The sequence below is a fragment of the Oryctolagus cuniculus genome, chromosome 6, assembly GCF_964237555.1.
Source record: "Oryctolagus cuniculus chromosome 6, mOryCun1.1, whole genome shotgun sequence".
NCBI lineage: Eukaryota > Metazoa > Chordata > Mammalia > Lagomorpha > Leporidae > Oryctolagus > Oryctolagus cuniculus.
The window spans coordinates 110,939,589-110,962,744 of NC_091437.1; the positions used below are offsets into that span (position 1 = coordinate 110,939,589).

At 41.1% G+C, this 23,156-nt stretch overlaps 1 protein-coding gene and 1 long non-coding RNA gene across 2 annotated transcripts; one reads left to right on the top strand and one right to left on the bottom strand.

The window, feature by feature from the left end:
- Nucleotides 1-1,596: 1,596 nt before the first annotated feature.
- On the top strand, nucleotides 1,597-18,575 carry CA2 (carbonic anhydrase 2). Its single transcript, NM_001195708.1, is given in 7 exon segments — nucleotides 1,597-1,710; nucleotides 2,792-2,989; nucleotides 11,624-11,742; nucleotides 12,215-12,307; nucleotides 13,354-13,416; nucleotides 14,623-14,778; nucleotides 18,161-18,575. Coding segments are annotated over 7 exon segments (783 nt in total). The 5' UTR covers nucleotides 1,597-1,676; the 3' UTR covers nucleotides 18,281-18,575.
- LOC138849934 (uncharacterized) lies at nucleotides 15,001-18,169 on the bottom strand. Its single transcript, XR_011389176.1, has 2 exons — nucleotides 16,234-18,169; nucleotides 15,001-15,852 (listed from the first exon to the last, which is right to left on the bottom strand). It is a non-coding gene; the product is annotated as an uncharacterized lncRNA (long non-coding RNA).
- Nucleotides 18,576-23,156: the final 4,581 nt, after the last annotated feature.

Consider the following 23,156-nt stretch of genomic DNA (forward strand, 5'->3'; position numbering starts at 1 on the left):
ACACAGTTTTCTAGAGCCTTAGAACAAATACACCTCAATGTCAGTCATATTTGTGTTGAATTGACTGAAATAAACAGTAAATAATGATTTCCGGACCAATACTGCAGAAACTTACTCTAACATGGCATCCTTTTATTTAGCTATGGGTTGTTAAATATAAGTAATGTGATATCAAGGCTGTAAACTGATTCCCACCTTCCCAATTTTAACCCTAATAACATACCCTCAGAGATCCCGAGGACTACAGTCCAGAGGCCCCTGCTGCCCCTATGATTAATTAATTTTTTTTTTCTCTTGTAGCAAAGTCCCTTGTAGGAAATGCATTTTCTCTCCCTCTGAAAACAGGTTGACATCCCTTAAGCACAGGTAAGCAGCATGCGGTGCCTCCAGTCCATCGCGCTGTGAGGTGTCCACCAGAAGGTTTTCTTTGAAAATCAGAATAGAAAAAATAGGCTTTAGGTCAAAGAAAACGTTTCAATACACATTAAGCTATTAATCTTTTTCCTAATGCTGTCGGAAACGTGCTGTTTATGAAGAAAGAAACGACTAAAGGCAGAATGCCCAGGGCCCACAGCAGTCATAATGCTGCCTGGCCTTTCTGTGGAATTATTTGGAATGATTTCCCACTATGCCAGATGCACATTGCCTTCGCCAAACAGCCAAGGTTCTCTCCTCTTTGGAAGAAATACTCTGACCCGATTTTTCTAAGAAAAGTGATTTCTATTTTAGAAGTTTTGGTTAAGTCCATAGGTACTTAAGTAGGAAGTCTCCTGTCTCCACGTTAATTCTGCATGATAGGAAGGCAGACAGAGGAGGGAGATGAGCACTTCAGGCAAGGCCCTGCCAGCCTAAAAGGAAATGCAATTTCTCAGGTTTGCCTCGGTGCCGGCTGCAGGAGACACAGCAGGGAGTATTTCTCGCCTTCTTCCACGGCTGTCCAGCAGAGGGCGCATAGCTCCCAGCACCCAGGGCTGCTCGCTCCCCAGCGCCTCAAGGACCGTATCCCTATTTGCCCCAAGGTCATAGCTCCTAACCTAGCTTGCCAGCCCCAGGCCGGGGACACGGGAGAGCGAGGCCTCCGACTTGGAGACCTCAGCGCGAGTGTGGCCGATGGAGTGGGGCCGGATGGCTCCGAGGCCACCAATGCGATCATAAAGTGGACAGGAGATGAACGGCGCCGGGGGCCCGGGTCCCGAGCAGTCAGCGGCCGCCGCCAGCGCCCCGGAGGGGGATGGGTGCGCGTAAACGCTCCGCAGCCCGGGTCGGACGGAGGAGCCCGGGAGCCTCCGCTGCCGCCGCCGCTGCAGCCAACGCGCGCCGGAGCTGCGAACCTCGCTGCCCGCCCAGGGCCCCGGCCCCTGGGCCGAGGGGGAGCTGGGCGGCGGGAGAGGAGCTCCCAAGCCTGACCGACGCCTGCAGGGAGAGCATTTTCCCCGCCCTCGGCTCCTGGCCAGTCTGGCCCGCCCCAGCGCAGGGAGATCACCTCCGCCCGTCACCTCCCCCGTCGCTCAGGTCCACCCGGGGTTCCCTCCCCTGGGCCGCCCCCGAGCACGAAGTTGGCGGGAGCCTATAAAAGCCGATGACGGTGCGACCCGCGGACACAGAGCGCAAGAGGAACCCGAACGGCCGCTGCTAGACCGGCCCAACTCCGCCCTGCCCCGACCGCCGGCTCGATCATGTCCCATCACTGGGGGTACGGGAAGCACAATGGTGAGTGAGGCCGGCGTCCGGCGTCCTGGGCCCAGACCCTTGCCCACTCCGGTGGCCGGCCCGGGTCCCGCAGCGCCTGCACCTGCTGTTGGCAGCGGCCGCGGGCCGCGCGGGAGGTGCAGGTGCGCCGGCGATGCCCCCTTCGCCCGGCTCCAAGCCACTGTCGAGGAATCCGCGCGTGTGCAGGCGGAGCGCAGGGCCCTAGGGACGGGGCGCAGCTCGTTCCTCTCTGGGTTTCTGGAGCCAGGGCCCTCCTAAAGCCGGCTGCCAGAGAGCGGGCAGGGTTGTAACGGTGCAGTTTAGTTGTTGACCGCTGAAAAATTAAGGGACCCCCCCTCCTAACCCCAGACATCCCCGTCCGCTTCAGCAGCACCACCTGTGGCCAAGGCTCTCCGCACGACCTGTCCCGGGGCGTTTTGCTGAGCTGAGTTTTCCCTTCGTTTCTCAACCTAGAATGTTAGGGGTATCGGGCACCCGGACCCAGGCTTCATGAACCCCACGGGTCTGGGATCTCCCGGGAAGCGGAGCCAAGAACAAGATGCGCCTGGGGACCTCTTGCGCATCTTTGAAGAGTGCAGGGCTTCCCGGGTAGTTGGGACCTGACCACTAATGGAGCGAGTTCCCCGAGCCTGGGCGGCAGCTCTGTCCTTCCGTCCCGAGCGACGACACGAGGAAGGAGGAATCGGACCTGCTAGAATGGCTTAGTGAGCTTGCACATCCCAAATTCCAACCAGAAGCCTTGATGATATGAGTGTCTGCCCAACTTTAATTGCTTAATTTCAGTAAAAGGACCCTGCAAATAACTAGTATTTATATGACACTAAATATTGGTCTAAGAGCTTTACATGCGTGGATTCTAATTCTTACAACAACGTGTATGAGGTAAGGGCATAGTATTATATGACCCCATATTATAAATGAAGAAACTGAGGCACAGTGTTTTCCCAAAGATATTCTGCTTTTCGATGGTGCTGCCAAAATTGGAGCCGAGCAGATGGCTACAGAGTCATTGCCCTGTTTTAGGGGTCTGGGTGTACCGTTCTCCACACTGTGGGATTCATACTCTTGGTCTCATCCCCAGGACCTGAGCACTGGCATAAGGATTTTCCCATTGCCAATGGCGAGCGCCAGTCTCCTATTGACATCGACACTAACGCGGCCAAGCACGACCCTTCCCTGAAGCCTCTGCGTGTTTGCTATGAGCACCCCATTTCTCGGAGGATCATCAACAATGGTCACTCTTTCAACGTGGAGTTTGATGACTCTCACGACAAAACAGGTCAGTGTCTTGTAGCTTACGGCTGTTTTCCCAGCTTGATGGAGGAAATCAGGAGTGGTGGAAATCCTTTAACCACTACAGTCTGTCTCCATACTCTCAAAGGCTGCTCTGATCATCTTCATTAGGTCAAGAGGCTCCTGAGAAGTAGGCTAATTGCTCTGAAATGCCCCTGGGCTGTTTCTCCCTGGTAAAACTCCTGACTTCTATGTAGGGCGTGAAATAACTGTGACATGCTTGTGAAAAGTAGCAAAGGCAAGATTTCTCCCCCCACCAAGGTCAGCAGTGGCAATGATGAGACTCGCAAGGTATGGATTTTTAAAGATTCTTTATTTCTCTTTCAGGGTCCATACCTAAACATTAAAAATTACGTACCAATGAGTGTTATCTAGAAGGTAGCAGTGAGAAGGATGATGAAAACCTGACAATTTAAAATATTGAAATTCTCGGAAGACCTTGTATCTGTAAATACTTCTTTATATTGGTCTAGTGTGATGAAGGTGTTGGAGTGTCTTGGGATCTATCCAGAAATTTGTCCTGGAAACTAAGATATGTTAGAGTTGGTGGACATACATGGCCTGTTACTGACAAAACCAATTACTATAACTGATTTATAATAGAGCTGTTTACAGGATACCAACTGAATGCTTCTTCTTCTTTTTTTTTTTTTTTTTTTTTCCTTATTTAGATGCCAGAGAACAATCCCATTCTAACATAGTAGCTGCCTTCCTCCCTCATTACTTGGTTTAATTGCTGGTGCCCTATTTTCCCGAGCACTTTTCTCTGAATGTCATTGAATGAAATGGTGCTACAATCAGATGATGTTTGGTTTGGTGTGGGCGTGGGGAGGTGTTGGGCAAACAATGAGAAAAGATAGAGGAAACATTCAGTAAGGTTTCCCAAGTTTTGCAATAGTGACCCGCAGTATTAATATATTATACAATGTGTAATTATTACCATTAGGTCAAGTTGAGTTTTTTTCAGCAGTGATCTATATATTCAGTCCAGTTTTTGGAAAAATTCTTCTTTCCACTTTCCTTAATTCTTGGGCCACTTGCCTGTCTGAAAGAGCGTCTCTGGAAGTGGGGCAGACAGTGGAGATCCCTGGAGAAGTGTTTTCTAGATCCCTGTGCCTGTGTGCCCCCCTCCCGAGGATGATACAAACACGTTGTGGTGCAGGTCCCTAGCGTGTCGGGGTCCAGTGGAAGATGTGCACTCAAGCAGGCCTTCAGAGACGCTGCCATTTATTCTTCATGGGGACTCCTCCCACCCCAAGAAGCAATGCTAAAGTGATTAAACAGAAGGAAAATGATTTCTTTCTTTCTTTCTTTTTTTTTGCTTGTGAGAAATACCATTTATTTATAATATGGCAAGGCTGAAGGTCTCTTGGTATTGCACATGCAGAATGGATGCTATAAAATTTCACATTTAGTCATTCAAAAGCCAACAGAAGTAAGATGCTTTAGTCTGTAGCTGTTAATTTTTTTTAAAGAGTCACAGGAAAATCATTATTTTCAAAGGATGAACTATCCACAAAATTATATACCTCACTGGATGCTACATAGAAACTTGGAAACATGAGGAAACAAATGTCTAACAAATGCAACCAGATGAAGTAATTCCCTTACAAAACTGATGAAAGAAATTATTCTAGTCCCATATTACTGGGAAGTAGAATTCAGCAGATAGGCTGGTGCCTGGGAGGTTTAGCTGATGCCAGACAGACCTGGATTCAGGGATGATGGTAACTGAACCTTTTTAAGAGTTTGTGATTTTTGTTTTGTTTTGTTTTGTTGCTGTAAACAAAATTGGGGTGAGAGTGATACCTGCCACAGGGGAAGAATGAAAGCACCCAGCCCAGTGCCTGGCCATCCCTCGGTAGATGATCTCTGTGGTTGTCACTTAAAAATTTTATTTTGATATAGTCCAAGACATCCTGCTGATGTTATTAAATACGTACTGATTCTATAAATGAAGTTATTATACGTGCATAATAAAAACTCATGTGTTTTACCATGAGTATACTATGCTGTTAGACTTAAGTTTCTTTAATACACAAAAGTATAGCAGGTTTTTAAAATATTTTGTGTTATGTTCAAGCCACATATTATCTATCTATGGTTATCATTCAGAGAATTTTATTCTAATTCTATAAGAGCAGTAACTAATTAGAGCTAATCGCCGGGGCGCAGGATTCTGTCCCGGTTGCCCCTCTTCCAGGCCAGCTCTCTGCTATGGCCGGGAATGCAGTGGAGGATGGCCCAAGTGCTTGGGCCCTGCACCCGCATGGGAGACCAGGAAAAGCACCTGGCTCCTGGCTTCGGATCAGCGTGATGCGCCGGCTGCGGTGGCCATTGGAGGGTGAACCAACAGCAAAAAAAGGAAGACCTTTCTCTCTGTCTCTCTCTCTCACTGTCCACTCTGCCTGTCAAAAAAAAAAAAAAAAAAAACAAAAAAAAACAAAAAAAACTAATCACATTCTTTCAATTATTTGTTAAGAAGTTGGCAATGTTTGGATTGTGAGACAGAATAAAATCAGCTGGTTTGGAAAGGACTGCCAACCCAAGTCTGTAAAGACACATGTATTTGTTACCTATCTAGTTCCAATACAAAAATATCATTACTCACACCGGTTAGATGTGTGATAATCTAAGCATCATGAGGGCAAGGAGGCCTGGTCCCTCTCCTGCATTCCCAGAGCCCATACTGGGGGATACCCAAGTAAAAAGATACAGAAATAATAAGACACTGACAGTCACTTAGATAAGGACAAGGAGGAAGTACTCTAAGAACTATGGAAACATAAAGGAGGCTTAGGAATTGAACTGTGTAAGACAGGAAAGACTTTCTAGGGTGAATAAGGCTTCTGTGGATGCATGAATATTGATCCCTTTGCTAAGACTGCAAACAAAGGAAAGTAGGAAACAGGAGTTCACCAGATGTGCTCTAGAAAGAAAGAAGATATGAAGGGTCTTCAAAAAATTCACAGAAAATGCATATTATGAAAAAATGTGAGATAGAATTAAACATGTTAGTCTGTTAATTCTGTTTTTCCATGAACTTTCTGAAGCCCTGTCCTTTAGTAAAAAACAGGGTCAAGAATGGATATGAGAAAAACTTGTGAATGAAAGATTTCTTTGTAGCTTTGCCCATATCTCTTCCACATTTTCAGTAACTTTGGTCAAAGATGTGGACATATTTTTGTCTTAAAATGTGAATTCTAGGGGCAAATGCATCTGCAAAATAAATTTTCATAAATCATACCATGTGGAAAAAATAGCCTTTGGAACATTTTTTTTTCTTTAAGAATCGTAGACTCTCAAAGCTGGAACAAATGATAGAGATACTGTAGGCAAGCCCACTTAAAATAAACATGAGGAAACAGAAAGCTAAAGAGTTTAAATAACTTGCTAAGTTGCTTCCCTCCTAGTTTGCTAGAGAGTCTAAATGGCAATCACTTAAAAATAGAATTAGAATAAAATTCTTTGGCTGATAACCACAGTCAACATTCAGCTTGAACATAGCAAGTATTAAAAAACTGACACTTTTCTGTACAGTTACATCTAAAAATGACTTATTCATTTTGGTCACTTAATTTTTTTATATTAGCAATTTAGCACCCTTTATTTGGATCTCTTTTGATGATATACTTAATGTGTTTAGAAACCCTTTACCTCTAACTTTTCTGCATTTAAAGGCATTGGTTCTGACTTTTTGTGCCTCTCAATGATATTGTAATCTTTTAGGACTTCTCTGGATTCAGATTTTCCAGTTATGTCCTAACTGTTGTCTTATATCCAAATTTAGGAATTTAGGTATCAGGAACTGAGCTGATCAAGTTTATTGCTATGTTAAGCTTGTGCAAATTCTTTTAAAATATGGAGTTAAGAGGCTTGGGTTAAAGCTGTTACCAATCTTCTAAATTCCTTTACATATAAGCCACCTTAAACTAATGAAGAATTGCTAATCCTGTTAGTTTATTTTTAATTATTAAAAAGTAACTTTCCCTGCTTTTTGTATATGTGAGAGAAAAGAATAGTAGTCAAATTATTAATTCCTGCTAGCTTATTAACTTCAAGAACTCAGTTTAAAATGCTCCTGTTTTATTGAAAATTTAGGGAAAAATATTAAAAGTTAACATCTGAACTATTGGGCCAATTCACATGCAATTCTCAAGTCATTCCTGTGTTTTAGAAATTGAAATACTCATATCTGTAAATGTTAGTTTAAGAAGAAAAAAAAAAGGAAGCTGAATGAGTTTCTGCTCGTTTCAAGCATCATTGTCAGTGTGACACAATGGATCTTCACACAAGGGCCCTGCTTGATATTTAGGGACTTGCTTTTTGGACTCTAGAATTTTCCCTCCATAAGCAGTCGTAACAAATGAAAGGATTTGTCATGCACATGATAAATGGTCTCAGAAGACCTCTAAATGTCTAGAAAATGGACACAATCATTCTAAACACTGTAGTTACTGATGTTCGCATCACAAGAGCTTCTTTTTTTTACTCCTGTATAATTGTTTTCCAGTTTAAACTGAAACTTTTGTTCTCTTGAATTTTGACTCTATTTGCTCTAATGAGAATGACAGCTAAACATCATACTATTATAATGGAAGTGGAATATGGATGTCTTTTTCTCAGATTTGTCTATATTGGCAAATATAGGTTATTTGTTATGGCCAGCAAGCAAAACAGTAATACATGATTTAAAATTTTTCAGGTTATTCCAGATTGTTCAGCTTCTGAAAAATGCCATGTTTCCTGTAGGATTATGCATTTGAATGAATGAGATTTTAATGAGAATGATTTTAATTAATTGCAATCATTCATTAATGGGAAAAATTTCAAGTTTTAGTTTAAAGATTAATGGGAATAGTTTATTTGTATTTTGGATTTAAGGGAGATATTGATATTCACTAGTGCCTTTAGTTTGTTATTTGAATGCATCTTAATTAAGAAGTAATAATAACATTAGAAAATATTTAAAAATGTTAAATTTGCAGTTTTCAATGTGTGTGAATAGTCTGATTTATTTCAATGTTACTAATTGTTATTTATTTTGCAAAATGTTATTTGATAATTTTCCCAAACAATGTACTTAGGAAGAAGTATTTTTCTATAATATTATACTTAATTGATGTTTACATATGTGTGTTTCTCTCTTTATCTTTCTCTCTCTCTCTCTGTGTATAACTGATGACAGATGAAAACTAAAACTGGGGGATGCTCTTGGTGTTGAGATTTATATTGAAATTAAATTTTGGGAGTCTTAAGAAAACATTAGCATAGAAAACCCCACTTACAGATCTCTGTCCCTCAGACAGCATGCCACTGTGGACAATGAGTCATTGTCTCACTGACCCACTAAGATGGTTGGTTTTTGCAGAGGAAACAAGTAAGCAATAAGCAGTTTCCGCTGTTTTAAAAGAGATTATTTTTTCAGTACAAGAACAAGTTTCATTTTCACTTTAGAAATGTCATGTAATAATCACAATAAATACATATATAAGAAGTTCTGGAAAATAGCATTAAGTGTCTTATCTTTAACCGAAGTATTGTCTTCTCTGTTTTTCAAATAAGAAGGCATGTGCTACTTTTAGTAGAGTTTATTACAGTTTATTATTATAACAAAGTTTCTGAGGGACTCCACAGCTTAAATTCCTTGTTAAGAATTTTTTTTTTTTTTTTTTGACAGGCAGAGTGGACAGTGAGAGAGAGAGACAGAGAGAAAGGTCTTCCTTTTGCCGTTGGTTCACCCTCCAATGGCCGCCGCTGCAGCCGGCGCACCGCGCTGATCCTGGCAGGAGCCAGGAGCCAGGTGCTTTTCCTGGTCTCCCATGGGGTGCAGGGCCCAAGCACCTGGGCCATCCTCCACTGCACTCCCTGGCCATAGCAGAGAGCTGGCCTGGAAGAGGGGCGACCGGGACAGAATCCGGCGCCCCAACCGGGACTAGAACCCGGTGTGCCGGCGCCGCAAGGTGGAGGATTAGCCTATTGAGCCACGGCGCCGGCCCTCCTTGTTAAGAATTGATAGAGAAATAACCAACTAGTTAAAGACTAGAATTATTGTTTTCTATAGCTATTAGACTTTAAAGATTCAGTAACCTTTCCTAATTACAGTGAGTTTCTAATCTTCACAGAAATAAGTTTTTTCTAAGGTATGTGGTGATAGTAGATTAGTATGGAATGTGTTTAATCATTGAACCCAGAACACTTTTTTTTTCACTTTTTTTAATAAAAGCTCATATGTAATTTTGACTAATTCTAAATGCTCTCCAAAGCCAGTAAGTTGGGACATAGTTTTCAGGTCTGCAAGAGAGAGAATAAGAATAAGAAATAGCAGTAAGCCTTATTATCCTTAAAATTTAAGATCCCGGGCCAGAGTAGTGACATAGTAGGTTAAAGTTGCTGATGTTGAAGCCAGCATCCTTTATCCGAAGGCTCCTGCAAGTCTTGGTTGCTTCCAGCTCCCTACTAATGCACTTGGGAAGGGAGCGGATAATGACCCAAGTACATAGACCTCTGCCACTCATGTAGGAGACCTGGATGGTGTTTCTAGCTCCTGTCTTCAGCCTGAGCCAGCCAGGTTGTTGCAGCCATTTGGGGAGTGAACTACTGGATGGAAGATCTCTTTCTCTATCTCTCTATCAGTATGCCTTTCAAATAGATAAATCTTTAAAAAAATAAAATTTAAGGTTTTGATATGATTCCTTGTAGAATACATTTAGAAAACCAGTTCTCTAAGATGCTTAGTTTTATATAATTAGACTTGCTACTGGATAGAATTAATAATGTTACAAGTGACATTTGCTTTTTTTGATCAACCAATTGGTTATTGACTTTAAAGATTTAAGGGAATTTTTTATAGTTTATATCATAAACATATTCACTTTTAAGGGTGTATTACGAAAGCTATAAATTACTTCATTTTTGCAAAAACCTAGTATTGGAGAAAACATCAATTCTTTTCTTACAGAATTATCAGATAAACATAGTCTTTATTTTTAATTGTTTTAATATTTATTTATTTATTTGAAAGTCAGAGTTACATAGAGAGAGAAGGAGAGGCAGAGAGAGAGGGAGAGAGGTCTTCCATCTGCTGGTTCACTTCCCAATTGGCTGCAATGGCTGGAGCTTTACTGAACCGAAGCCAGGAGCCAGGAGTTTCCTCCAGGTCTCCCACGCGGGGACAGGGATCCAAGGACTTGGGCCATTGTCTACAGCTTTCCCAGGCCGTAGCAGAGAGCTGGATTGGAAGAGGAGCAGCCGAGACTAGAACCGATGCCCATATAGGATACCATGCATTCTTTTTTTTTTTTTTTTTTTTTTTTCTTTCTCCTAGCAAGGCTGAGCTGACAGTCTTGGTATAGAGAAGCTCCACTGCTTAAAAATCCTCCAGCCAGTTTTATCTTTTACTTTGAATAAATGAGTGAGTAGTACTACCATCCAACTTACTTAGGTGAAGTTAAGCAAACAAACTTTGTTATACGGACCCTGTCTTTTTGTTTTGTAAAAACAAAGTTTGAGACCATTATTTTATGAATTATAAAAATGAACTAATAATATAGTGATGGATGATTTAAATCCAATACTAGGAAAAAAATTAAAGTAGTAGAATTTAGCTACTTCTAAAAGCTTTGAAATATATCAACTTATTCTCATTAATTACATGTAGGTTAGGTTAAAAGTTTTGGAAGCATGATGGGGGAAACAGTGATTTTCCAATGTTTTAATCCTCTATCAAGACCCAAACTGTAAATTATTTACGGATAGTTTGCAGTCTGAGAATGTGTTTTATAGTATTGATTTTGCTGAATAAAGTTGCATTGATATCAGAATCATAGAAGCATGGGAAAGTTATTACCATTTGAATTTAAATTTTTTGGAGATAATGAATACATTATTATACTGTATACAGGAGACAATAAATAAATAATGAATTAATAATTGAATATCCATTTTATAGGGGAGAAAATTAAGGTTAAAGAGGTATAATTAAAATATTTAAGAGGACAAAAAGCTAGTTAGCAGTAGTATAAAGACAATTAAATTTCATATGTTAAGATCCATGGGAATGCTTATTATTTCACAATTTCTGATATGTCAGAACTGTGCCAGAGGTTAAAAAAGAGGCAGTAGGGCAGTCACTGGGCCTCGGCAGAAGAGAGGTTCCCACGCGTATGTGTGCAGCAGACCAGCACTTTGGCAAGCATCTGCACGGGCACTTCCTAAATGAGCCACAGAGAAATTCTTAGTGCAGCTTACAATTTCCTCTCTCTGGACCTGAGCCTATGACTCCTGAGCAAACTCAGAAGAGCGGTGTCACTGTGATCAGAAAACAAGGATGAACCACGCATGGCCTCTTCATCCAACATAGGAGGATAAAAACCAGTTGAAGTGATTGTGTCAGTAGTGTAGACCCAACCTCAGTCTGGATTTAATTTTCACAGGGTGAAAATGTGGCTACCAGCAGACATTTAGTACTATAGAACAAGATTAGGATGCTAATACTTATAAGGTGTGGGTATTTAATGTGTGTATCTATGTGTGAGTGTGTGTGTGTTTACATACAAATACATGTGTATGCATACACATATGTACCCGGATATGTAACATATTGCTTTTTCAATTTTAGTGCTGAAAGAAGGGCCTCTTGAAGGCACTTACAGGTTGATTCAGTTTCACTTTCACTGGGGCTCATCCGATGGACAAGGCTCTGAACACACTGTGAACAAGAAGAAGTATGCTGCAGAGGTAAGGGGTGCTTTGTTTTTTCTTCCAGGGGAAAATATCTGTAAATTGCTATTTAGCTTTAATTTTGAAAGCTTAATATTATAAACTCAATTCACACTAAGTGAACCCCTTCTTTTGAAAAGGATCTTCACATTTGCATCTTCTCCTGAATTATATCACAATTAAGGCTACAAAACATTATCTAGCATTTGCAAAGTGTAAGTAAATTCAGAGGGGAGGCTCCTGTTTTAACACAAATCTGGAAATGAAATGGTGCCTCTTCTCATATACATTTCTTTGTTTTAGAGTCATTGATGAGGTCACTTACTTTCATGTCAAATCATGGATAATGAGAATAAAAATAAAAGTTTTTTATTTAAAATTATCTACATTTTCATTTTCTCTAGTAACCATTAGTAAAGAGCATTGAATAAAATCTGTAGGCTTTTATTGTGTCAGTCATTCACTGTGGTTTTTTCTCTTCTGGCCTTAGCTTCATTTGGTTCACTGGAACACCAAGTACGGGGATTTTGGAAAAGCTGTAAAACACCCTGATGGATTGGCTGTTTTGGGTATCTTTTTGAAGGTTAGTTGATGGCCCAGGTCTTTTTTTCCTTGTTTTCAAGAAAGGTTGACCAGACAGAACATTCATAACAAACAGGACAGTCTACAAAAGAGCCTAGGAAATGCTTTGACTCTGAAATATTTTCAGATTTACTTGCCCCTCCACAACTGTTGATTGTAGTGGAGATGGAGGACAAAGACCCAATTTGAGAGGTATCATTAGATACTATCTAAATACCAATGTGGAGGACATAAAGTGGTAAACTTTAAAGGACTAGTAGGTGTTTTGTGGGTTTTTTGTTTTTTTCCAGTTAACCTTATACTAGATAGAGCTATTTGGTGACAGGCAATGCTAAATTAAGATTAAGCTGTGGAGGGATGAAGGGCAGTAACTCAGTATTGGAGAGCTGCAGGTAACATTGGGACATAACAGGTAGAGCTGCCTTTTAGACAGTTGGAACGTGGAATGGAGAAAGGTTGGGGCTGGAGCTTTAGGAGCCCTGACCTCATATATTGAGGTGGAAATGACATATTTTTATGAAATCATTTGAGGACAGCATGGACAGGGAGATGAGAAAGTTGCTTAAAATGAAACCCTGACAACCTGCAAATGCAATATCTTTAAGATAGTGAGAATGATGCCAATTAAATGACAATATTGGAATAAAAGAGTCCAGGGAAATACAGGAGGATGGTGAGCACAGAGAAAGTCAAAGGAGAAGAGAATTTTTAAAAAGAAGAGAAGACAATATTGTAAAAATCATGCAAGGAAGTTAAGTAAGGTAAACAATTGAAGAGTATCTCTTGGCATTGGGAGTTACTAGAGACATCTGCGAGGGTAGTTTTAAGGAGAAAACATGGAAAGAAGCCAGAGACAGATTGAGAATTTAGTGAAAGTGGGGATATCTATAATGTGACTGTCATCAAGCTATGGATGATGGGCAGGAATGCACAGAATGGTGGATTTTGTTTCATTATTTGGAGAAATGTTATGGTAGAGCCACCTAAATCAAAAGCAGCCTGTTAGTAACCGGGTTACAAAAGCTTATCATTTTTGTTTTTCTATAGATTGGCAGTGCTACACCAGGCCTTCAGAAAGTTGTTGATACACTGAGTTCTATCAAAACAAAGGTAAGTTGAATCTTTGCTGTGTAATTAAGTACTTACTTTCTGTGCTTCAGTGGTTACCGAAATTTCTTTGGATCAAACCGAATAGTCTTATTGACATGTAGTTTTTGGATCAATGGTTGATACAGATAAAATATTGCTTTTATATTGAATCAACTTGTTCCAAAAGTTGATTTTAATTCTAGAATAATTGTGAGGCTTGTATTTAGTTTTGCTTCCTATCGTTTGAACATCCATACATGAGTCAGAGAATTTCATGATTTCAAGGAGGCTGAAAGGGCATCTGATCACATTAGTCAATCATTCATGCAGCAGATATTTGTTGAGTGCTTACTACTTTACTAATCCACAGCTACAATAGTGAACAAGATGAACAAAGCCCTGCTTCATGGAGATTTACATTCTGTGACCTCTTTGAATCCAGCCATTCAGTGCTTAAGTCTTTTCTACAACCTTGCTGTAGAGGTCATTGAGCAACTGCTTAAACACTACAGTTACTTAAAATGAGGGGACCTTTGGGGTCATAGTGACAGCTCTGGCTTTATGAAGCTCATCCTCAAATTGAAGCAGCATAAATCTCCTGAAATGCTCACCCTTTACACCTCATTTAATTGCTTTGAATTGTATGGAATAAACCTAACCCCTCTTCATGCTTCTGCTTTCTCTTTTACCTACTCCTAGGCCAATTCTCTTCAGTTCCTTTTAATTGATTTCATATGACGTAGTTTCTTTCTTTGCAACCAGCTTGTCACTTTTTCAGTAGCTTATAACTTTTAGCATCTGTTGCTTTAAATGCATTGTGTCCAGAATTGAATGCACTCCTTTAGTTCTGATCTAGCTATCAAAGAAGATAGCAAGGTCATCACCTCTTCATTAGGACACTGCATTTCTGTTACTGCAAGCACTTGAAGTACTAGATTTGATTAGTTAATGATTTAAAAGTTCAAAGTAAGGAATTGTTTCAGAGACACGATGAGAAATGGACTAAGAAATATAGCTGCCAGTTCCTTTGCTAACACTTGCAAGTCTGTATTTCCAAGTTAAACATCATCTGTTAATTTATTTTCATTTTGTTCACTAGGGAATTTGTCACTTCTCTTTATAAAACGTTCTGGCTATCAGAGGGGTATAAGCCAATTCAGGTTCTATGCAGCCCCTTCCTCTTTCTGGGAGCCTGTGACGCTTTTAACTTGCCTCCCCCCATTTCAGGGTAAGAGCGTTGACTTCACTGACTTTGATCCTCGTGGCCTCCTTCCTGAAAGCCTGGACTACTGGACCTACCCAGGCTCACTGACCACCCCTCCTCTTCTGGAATGTGTGACATGGATTGTGCTCAAGGAACCCATCACTGTCAGCAGTGAGCAGGTCTGTTTTCTAATGAGAAGTTGATTTCGAGAGATGAAGTAGTTAGTCTGGCCAGAAAAGCTATGGGGTCAGACAAACCTGGGATTTGATCCTCCTCCTGCTTGTTCTAGCCATGGAACAGCATTCAGTAAACTGTTTTCAGTAACCATAATCCTAGACAGTTTATTTAGTGTGTAAAATAGATAGTGATGTGAGAATTAAATGAAAAAGGTGGCTGTCAACTTCTTTTTTTTTTTTTGGTCAATAATGAAGAAACAGAAATGCAGAAAAATGAGAGTTCATCTTCAAGTTTACTTAGTTATCAGTGATAATTCCCTGCCCACTCTTCACTGAACTGCAGGTTTGTTTATATGAGAATGCATCTCTGAATGCTGACGGAAGGGAGAGTCATCCCTTGGAGAACAAGTATCAGAACTCTTGTGATGTTCAAGTGACTAATGTGGCATCTAAGTCACTGATGAGTGTTCACAAAAGTGGATGCAAATGAATTTTTCCAAGATTGTCTCCTAGCAAACAGTTGAAGTGGAGAATATGGATATTTCTTAGTGGGTTCCACAAGAGCTTGGATCCTGGGTAATTTAAAGACCGAGTAAGCTGCCAACAGTGTTAAAAATGGTGGTATTTTGAGTAGTTGTAATGTGCTTATCAGAGAAATGTAGAGCTTCAATGAGAAACAGATCACATTGTCCAACTTTCTCATTTCCCTGGCTATTCTTGTGTTGCTAAACTGTGAGGTACAGGAAAATTAACGTGCTTTCCACTCAGCAACCTCAGCAGAATCAGGTCTGGGAGCAAGGATTCTGCTGCTGCATTTTCATTTAGTGTATTAACTTACAAGTACTGTGTGTGTGTGTGTTTTTTTTTTAACATCTTTTAAAGTAAATCCATATCTAACTGAAACTTGACTTGTAGTATATCCAAGTGGGTCAAAAAATAGTATGCTAGACTGGTATGTGACTTGAAAATTGCCTCATAATCATAACATTTGTGCAAGCTTCCTGAAGTAGTAACATAAGGAAAGATTATAACACCATTTCTTGCTTGTGTACGTAATAATTGAGTCATAATTTAAACCTTAATTTTTTTTTTTTTTTTTTTTTTTTTTTTTTTTTTTTTTTTTTTTTGACAGGCAGAGTGGACAGTGAGAGAGAGAGACAGAGAGAGAAAGGTCTTCCTTTGCCGTTGGTTCACCCTCCAATGGCCGCCGCTGCAGCCGGCGCACCGCGCTGATCCTGGCAGGAGCCAGGAGCCAGGTGCTTTTTCCTGGTCTCCCATGGGGTGCAGGGCCCAAGCACCTGGGCCATCCTCCACTGCACTCCCTGGCCATAGCAGAGAGCTGGCCTGGAAGAGGGGCAACCGGGACAGAATCCGGCGCCCCAACCGGGACTAGAACCCGGTGTGCCGGCGCCGCAAGGTGGAGGATTAGCCTATTGAGCCACGGCGCCGGCTTTAAACCTTAATTTCTTCCTTCACTGGGAGCTATCCAGATTGAGATCCAAAGTCTTCCATTGAGAGCTGTTATAACAAATGGATATATTGTGTACACTCACACCCATACACACAAATACACCTGTAGGTAAGGTCAATTGAACCTACTCTGTTAGTCTTTGTGCTGTGTATTTGCCTTTAAGGTACAAAGTGTTACTAAACTAGAACTACTAATTGAATATATTGGCAAAATGCCAATGTTAGGGATATTTTTCATATAACATGGAATCTTGAGGTAGGGACATGCTTAGCTCTGAAAGTCAGAGCTCTGGTCCCTCTGCTTTGGGATTCCCTTGACTTTGCCTTGCCTTTTAAGGATTTTATCCTCAAGGTGGTTGCAAAAGCAGTTTGGGCACCGTGTGCAGCTACAACCTCTGCTTGAGGAAGAAAGGAATAGAATTTCCATTGCTTCCCTATGAGCAGAGAAGTCTTTCCCTGAAGACCCCTAGGAAACCTTTCCCATCTTCACTGATCAGAGATCACTTGATTGCTTCTAACCCAGTTTTCAGCAGGGGAAAATGATCACCTACAGATTTATCCTTTTGAGTTTCAAGAAGGGGAGTGCTAGTGCAAGAGAAAGTATAGGAGAGATGAATGTTAGGTAAGCAACATAAATGGGTCTGTCATATTCTGCTACCTTTATCTTCTCTAGTCAGGCTTTGACTCTGATACTACAATAATGAGTCAGGTTGACCAATTTGAGAATAATTTAATTGGTGGAGTGTGGTGTAGAAGTCACTTACATTGTTTGACCAAAACATTTGATCTGATTGCACTTTATAAACAGATTCTAATTCTTTCAGGTTCCTGAGATTCTGTTGTAATTAATCACCCCTAGGTATTTTTAGAGTCCCCTTGGATGGACTGCAGCAATAGTCATGCGCATTACAGTAGTAAACCTAAATCAAAGCTGGCGTGTGAGTGATTGGAAGACTATTACTTGTCAAAAGATATCAGCTAGGGGTTATTGGCTCTTGGCCTTCTTCTTCTTCTTCTTTTTTTTTTTTTTATTGCCCCAAACCACCCTTCTTCATTTAGATCAAGTCTTGTTTAGGAAAAGAGAAGTACTGCTTTTTGAGCATAACCTCAAAGAAACAGGAAATTGTTTGAGGGCTGCCTGTGTCTGACTATTGAACTGGGAAACTGAAACAAGTTTAAAAGAAAATAAAAATCAACCAATGTCAAGAGTTTGAGATCTCAGATGGGCACATGGGTTCCTGTGTTTCTGTGTGCTTAGGCAGACTCAGCTCACAGAGCTTGCAGATCCTGGACTACTTTATCTAATAGAACAGATGCTATAGTTTGTCTTCCCTGGGAGTAGAAAACAAAATTTAATTTAGATCTAGAATTGTTATTGTTGTTTTAAATTTCAGAGGTATGAGTTTGTGGATTTTGATGTTTCATTTAAATTTAAAAGAAAAAAATCTCACTGAAAATCTCCTTCAAAATAATTCCAATGTTTTGTATATTTTATATAAATTGTTATGTGAAAGAACATAACAATCTACACAAGGGTACTTCAAAAAGTTCATGGCAAATGGAGGTAAAGCAAGTTTATTTTGATCCAAAAAATTCTAGAATTTATATATACAAAGAACCTTTAAAAGTTTCATGGAAAATATGTATTCTGAAAAAACTATGTGTGGGTATAAAAAATTTTGCAACAAAATAAACTTTTCTTTCAATTTTATCTCCCATAATTTCATCTCCCATGAGCTTTTTTGAAGTTCTCCCATATGTGATTATATATATGTATCAGGAATTAAATTGAATTTTGGCCACTGATGCATGGTACTGTGAATATTGGGGAATACATGTCAAAATACGTAACATAAGCGCATGAGCAAATACTACTGTGAAAGTTTAGGTTTCAAATTTTTATTGTGTCTTTTAGATGTTGAAATTCCGTAACCTTAACTTCAACAAGGAGGCGGAACCTGAGGAGCCAATGGTGGACAACTGGCGCCCTACTCAGCCACTGAAGGGCAGACAAGTCAAAGCTTCCTTTGTTTAAGTGGTCCCAGAGCCAGTGTCCAAATGATGAACTTCTGATGTTTCCCTTTAGCTAAGCACAAATCTACCTTGGTGATTTGGGCCCTGGTTGCTTTGTGTCTGGTTATTTAGATCCTCATCTCTTACTTGATGTGCTTTCCAATAAAATGTGAAGAGCTACACTAAATGTCTCACTTGACAGAATAGCTGTGACTGGTTGGTGCTTTGCTTATGGTGTAGGCTGTCTGTAGCAGAGACTATAATACGAGGAACAGGCATAAAGTACCTTGACTTTGTTCACAGCACATGGAGTGCTGAGCACTCCTAATTGTTCACTGAAAGCTATTTTTAAAACATAGGAAAGTAGAATGGATGAATGCAAATCCAAATCATGAGATAAATCAAACAAGTTAAGGCAAATGAGGTAAAAAAGTCATGATTATATGTGATGTCAATCAGAGAAGATACACATTCATAATTCCAAGATGTTATGTTAAAGAAAATCTTTAAAAATTCTTATATATTTGTAGCAAAGTTATCTTAAATATGAATTATGTTATAATTTAGTGACTTTTGAATTAGAGATGTAAATGAAGTATTATCTGTAAAAATTGTTATAGTTGTGATACAGAGTATATTTCCATTCAAATAATATATCAACAATAAATATTGTATTTTAGATATATTCTCTAATAAAATTCAGAATTCTATTATGGCTTTTTTTTTTTTTTTGCATGCTGGGCAGTGGGTAATAATGGAGGAAAAATGTCTACTTTTACAATCCCTATTTATTCATTATTAATATCAAGTCATAAATGGCTTACTCATCATTGAAGGAGTTGCCATGAAAGGAAAAACCCTGGAAATCATTTACTTTTTGGCCAAGCACTACATTAAGTGCTTTATGAGCACTTACTCATGCAGTCCTCATGACAATCCTGTGAGGATTAATTTTGCAAGGGAAAGGGAACTTCTTGAAGTAGCAAAGCAGAGGCTAGGGAGGGAAGGTGGTATGCACTGAATCAATACAAATGCATTGGAAATGAAAGTTCATTTTATTCTGAAAGAGAACTCAGGTGTCCTCAGAAGGCAAAGGTTAATTTGAATCTTAGAAAGGTGAATGATAGGAATTACAGACAGATGTAAGAAAAGCGAATAAGTGAAATAAAATGTCCTACTATTATGCTTGTCCTGGATATAGCTCTATGCCGTGAACTGGGAATGTTTGGCTGATGAATGATGCTGGATAGTTAACACATAGCTTAAGGTTATGCAGTTCAGGAAATAAAAACTCTTTGTTACTCTAGGAGAAAAATTTCAAACTTACAGTTTTACTTGCTTTTGAAAACAATCATACTGAGTTTTACATGGGATGTGATGATATGTTTTGAATCCTAACTCTTCCCAACCTCTTTAGTCCTGGGTACAAAAAAATGACTAGTGGTAGCTCTTGGTTTCCTACAGCTCAGCTCATCCTCCTTAGGGTTCCCACCCTCATCTCTGGGCCTGCACTTAGTGGTGGCATGGAACTCATGATGTGGTCTGGGTGACTGGTGAGAGGGCCTGGATCTGCAAGGAGTCCCCAGATCCTTGTTGGCCTCTGTGATAGAGCAGCTGGCCCAGAGTGGCCCAGGCCCTGATCTGCACTGGCTGATATAGGGTCTTGTCTTTACAGACACCTACAGTGGAAAGCTCCCTGCCCTTGTCTCTAGTAGCAAAGTTCTGAACTCCCTGATTATGGCCTCTGGGAAGGGATAGGTGAATGCTGTTTCCAGAAAGACACAGTAAAAACCTTGGTCACACGAGAAGGATCATACAGGGATGGTCACCTTTGTATGACCTAGAAGTTGATGTTCTTGCATTTCCTCCACACCTAGATTTGATGAAAGAATGGGGAGGGGCTGCAGAGGGATGAGAACATTGGTACCCAACATCTTTGTTTAATTTCCTCCCAGTCTTCTTCTTACATGGTGTCAGAAGAGAGTGACTGTCCATTCTTGAGTGACAGCAGTTTCCCTTATAACTGTTTCCTTCTGAAAGCAATATTGAGCAGGACCTTCTCCCAGGGCCATAATAGCAGCTGAAATGTGAAAGTTGGTTTTGCAAGAAGGAAACCTCCGTCAGAAAGTACACCAAAGTCAGTATCCACTTTAAACCTAGCAATGTGCCGCCACCAAAGACTTTAGGAGATTTATTTACCTTATTTGGTATAACTTACAGAAATCTAACTCATTTCTCCTCTTTTCATCCCTTGGCTGTCCCTTACCCCTGTCTTCATTATAAGTGACGTATGGTAGCTTTGGGATCCGCAAGGAGGGAAGGCCTACACTTCCGGGAATGGAGAGTCCCTACCTGTACTTCCGGGGAAGAAAAGTCCTTGTCAAGATCCTCGTGGGTGCCTAAAAGTCAACCAATGAGGATTAGACCTGCCTCAACCTTTAACCCCCATGGCCTGTATCTATAAAAGGAGCCCTCCCAGCCTCTGACACGTGACTTCCCAGGCCCCCACTCTGTTGGGACCGGAGAACCTTCCCTGGGAGCGGAATCCCAATAAAAGCTTGTGAATTAATTGATTTGTCTGCCTGGGAAGATTTGTTATGCGCCGGACACCTTGCAACATACTCATATAGCTCTTCAATGTGTTTAACAAAAGGTATTATCATAGGTGGCAAGTCAATTAATAGTTGCTTTACACAGTGATCTGCCATCAATGAGACCCAACAGGTGAGTCCACTGCATTGGTTTTCCATATGGAAATTCAGGGCTTCAGCAGAAGTCAGCTTATGAAAAGCCCTGACAGCTCTGCCAGCCAAGAGTTGGGTCACTGGAAACGAATCTGCCCTGGAGTCAAAGGGCTCCAAGTCAGAGCCACAGGCCTTGCTCACTCTGAGCTGAAAAGCCAAGCCGTTCACTAGCCCCAGCTTCCAAAGTAACCACATGACCAAGTAGGGTCAACAACATTGCAGACAGAACTGTATATTAACTAATAAATGCTTTCCTTTTAGAAATGCCACCTATCTTCTCTTCAAGCCAGTTCTCCTCCCAGGCCAGCTAGGTAATGGAAGTCAACAGAATGCCTCCCTTATCATGTACCACATGTAAAGAGATGTAGATAGGTCTGAGCCTCCTAACTGACAAGGCCTTAAGCCCACCTGATTATTTTCAAGCCCTTTCTGTCAGTTTGTATTTGCCTCTCCATGAAAAAACTTGCTCATGGTTTAGACACTTTTCTTAGGGTCTCTAATAATGACTCTGCCCTCAGTTCTAGATCTTGTGATTTTAGATCCTGTGAGTTTAAACTGCTTGCTAGATTTTGTTTTCTCTGTACTTAGAAAAAATTCTAGGTGGTCATGTACATGAAACCTCTGAAGGAAGTAGTTTCTGCAAGCTGGCACTGTGTCCCCCTGGAGAAGCCACCTCCTGCTGGGAAGCCACCTCCTGCTGCAACCCTGTCTCCACAGTCCTTCCCAACAATTCCCCTTTTCAGCAGGAAGCAGCCAGAGCCTTCATTGCCCAATTCCCCCTAACGGATGTTAGGGCTTCCATCTCCGGAAGGAGGGGATGTGAGGAGTCAGTATGAGTTAATAGATAATCAGGGGATCCCAATGGAATTTAGGGTGTAAAATATTTGCTTCCTGCCCCAAAACTTTATCTTTGGCTGGAACAAACAGGCTACCCTCCTTCCTTCGGAATCTCCAAATTTACCACGAGAATAGCAAGGAAGCTCCTCCAGGGCTCACAGCTTATTGTGAAAACAAGTTATCTACCCCCTCCCTTAGCAGGCCAGACAGGATGGAGAATTGCAAATGGAGTCTTTTGATGTCCCGTCCCCGCCCCCCCCAACTGAATGCCAATCTAATTGTCAAGTTTTGTTTTTTTTTTTTTTCCTTTGAAATTGTACTTAAAGCCCAGTGCCACCAGTCCCCTTTGGGTTCTCCTCTCTTGGAAGCCCCCCTCCACACCACTCTAGCTGGAGGTCCTTGATTCTAATAAATACTTTTAAATCTCAAACAAACAAACAAACGGTAGTATCATGACCTGTTCTTTTAGTATTTTTATTTGTTTATTTATTTGAAAGAGTTAGAGAGGCAAAGAGAGACACACAGAGAGATTTTCCATGTGCTTGTTCACTCCTCAGATGGCCTGAATGAAACCAGGAACAAGGAACTTCTTCCAGGTTTGTCACATGAGCTGCAATTTCACAGGGGCCCGAGCTGTTAGGAAACTGGTGCAGTTGTAGCCAGGTGGCACCATGGCCCAGCTACCTGAGCCAGGCTCCACCCCCATCCTAATGGGATTCGCTGCTCCTGCTTCCCTGCCCGCCCTCGGGTGAAGTTTTAAAAGGGCCTGTTCCTGAACACGTGCTCTCTTGGCTCTTCTCCCTTGGTTCTGCTCTCTTGCTCTCTTGGCCTCTTCCTCTGGTCTCTTAGCTCTCCTCTCCTCCTCTCTTCTCTGCTTTATCTTCTCTCATCACTAGCTCCTCTCCACTGGCTCTCTCTCTTATACTTTCTCTCCCTTTCCCTTCGCCGCCCCTTCACTCCGGTCTGTTGGGTGTTCCCCAATAAACCCTTCCCCTTACTCCGGTGTTCGGTGTGTTTTGCGACGGCTAGCATTAATATATAACACGAGCACTTGGGCCATCTTCTGCTGCCTTTCCCAGGCCATTGCCAGGGTGCTGGATTGGAAGTGGAACAGCAGGGACATGGAACCCCTGCCCATACGGGATACTGGAGTTGCAGGAGGCAGCTTTAGCCACTACCACACAATGCTGGCTCTCTTCTAATATTTTTAGCAATTGGTTGTGGAATGAAGCAAAAGAGAACTCTGAAGGTTCTGATACTGAATAGTTCATATTCCACAAATAGACAGTTACACAATTTTCTTTATACTAGGGATCT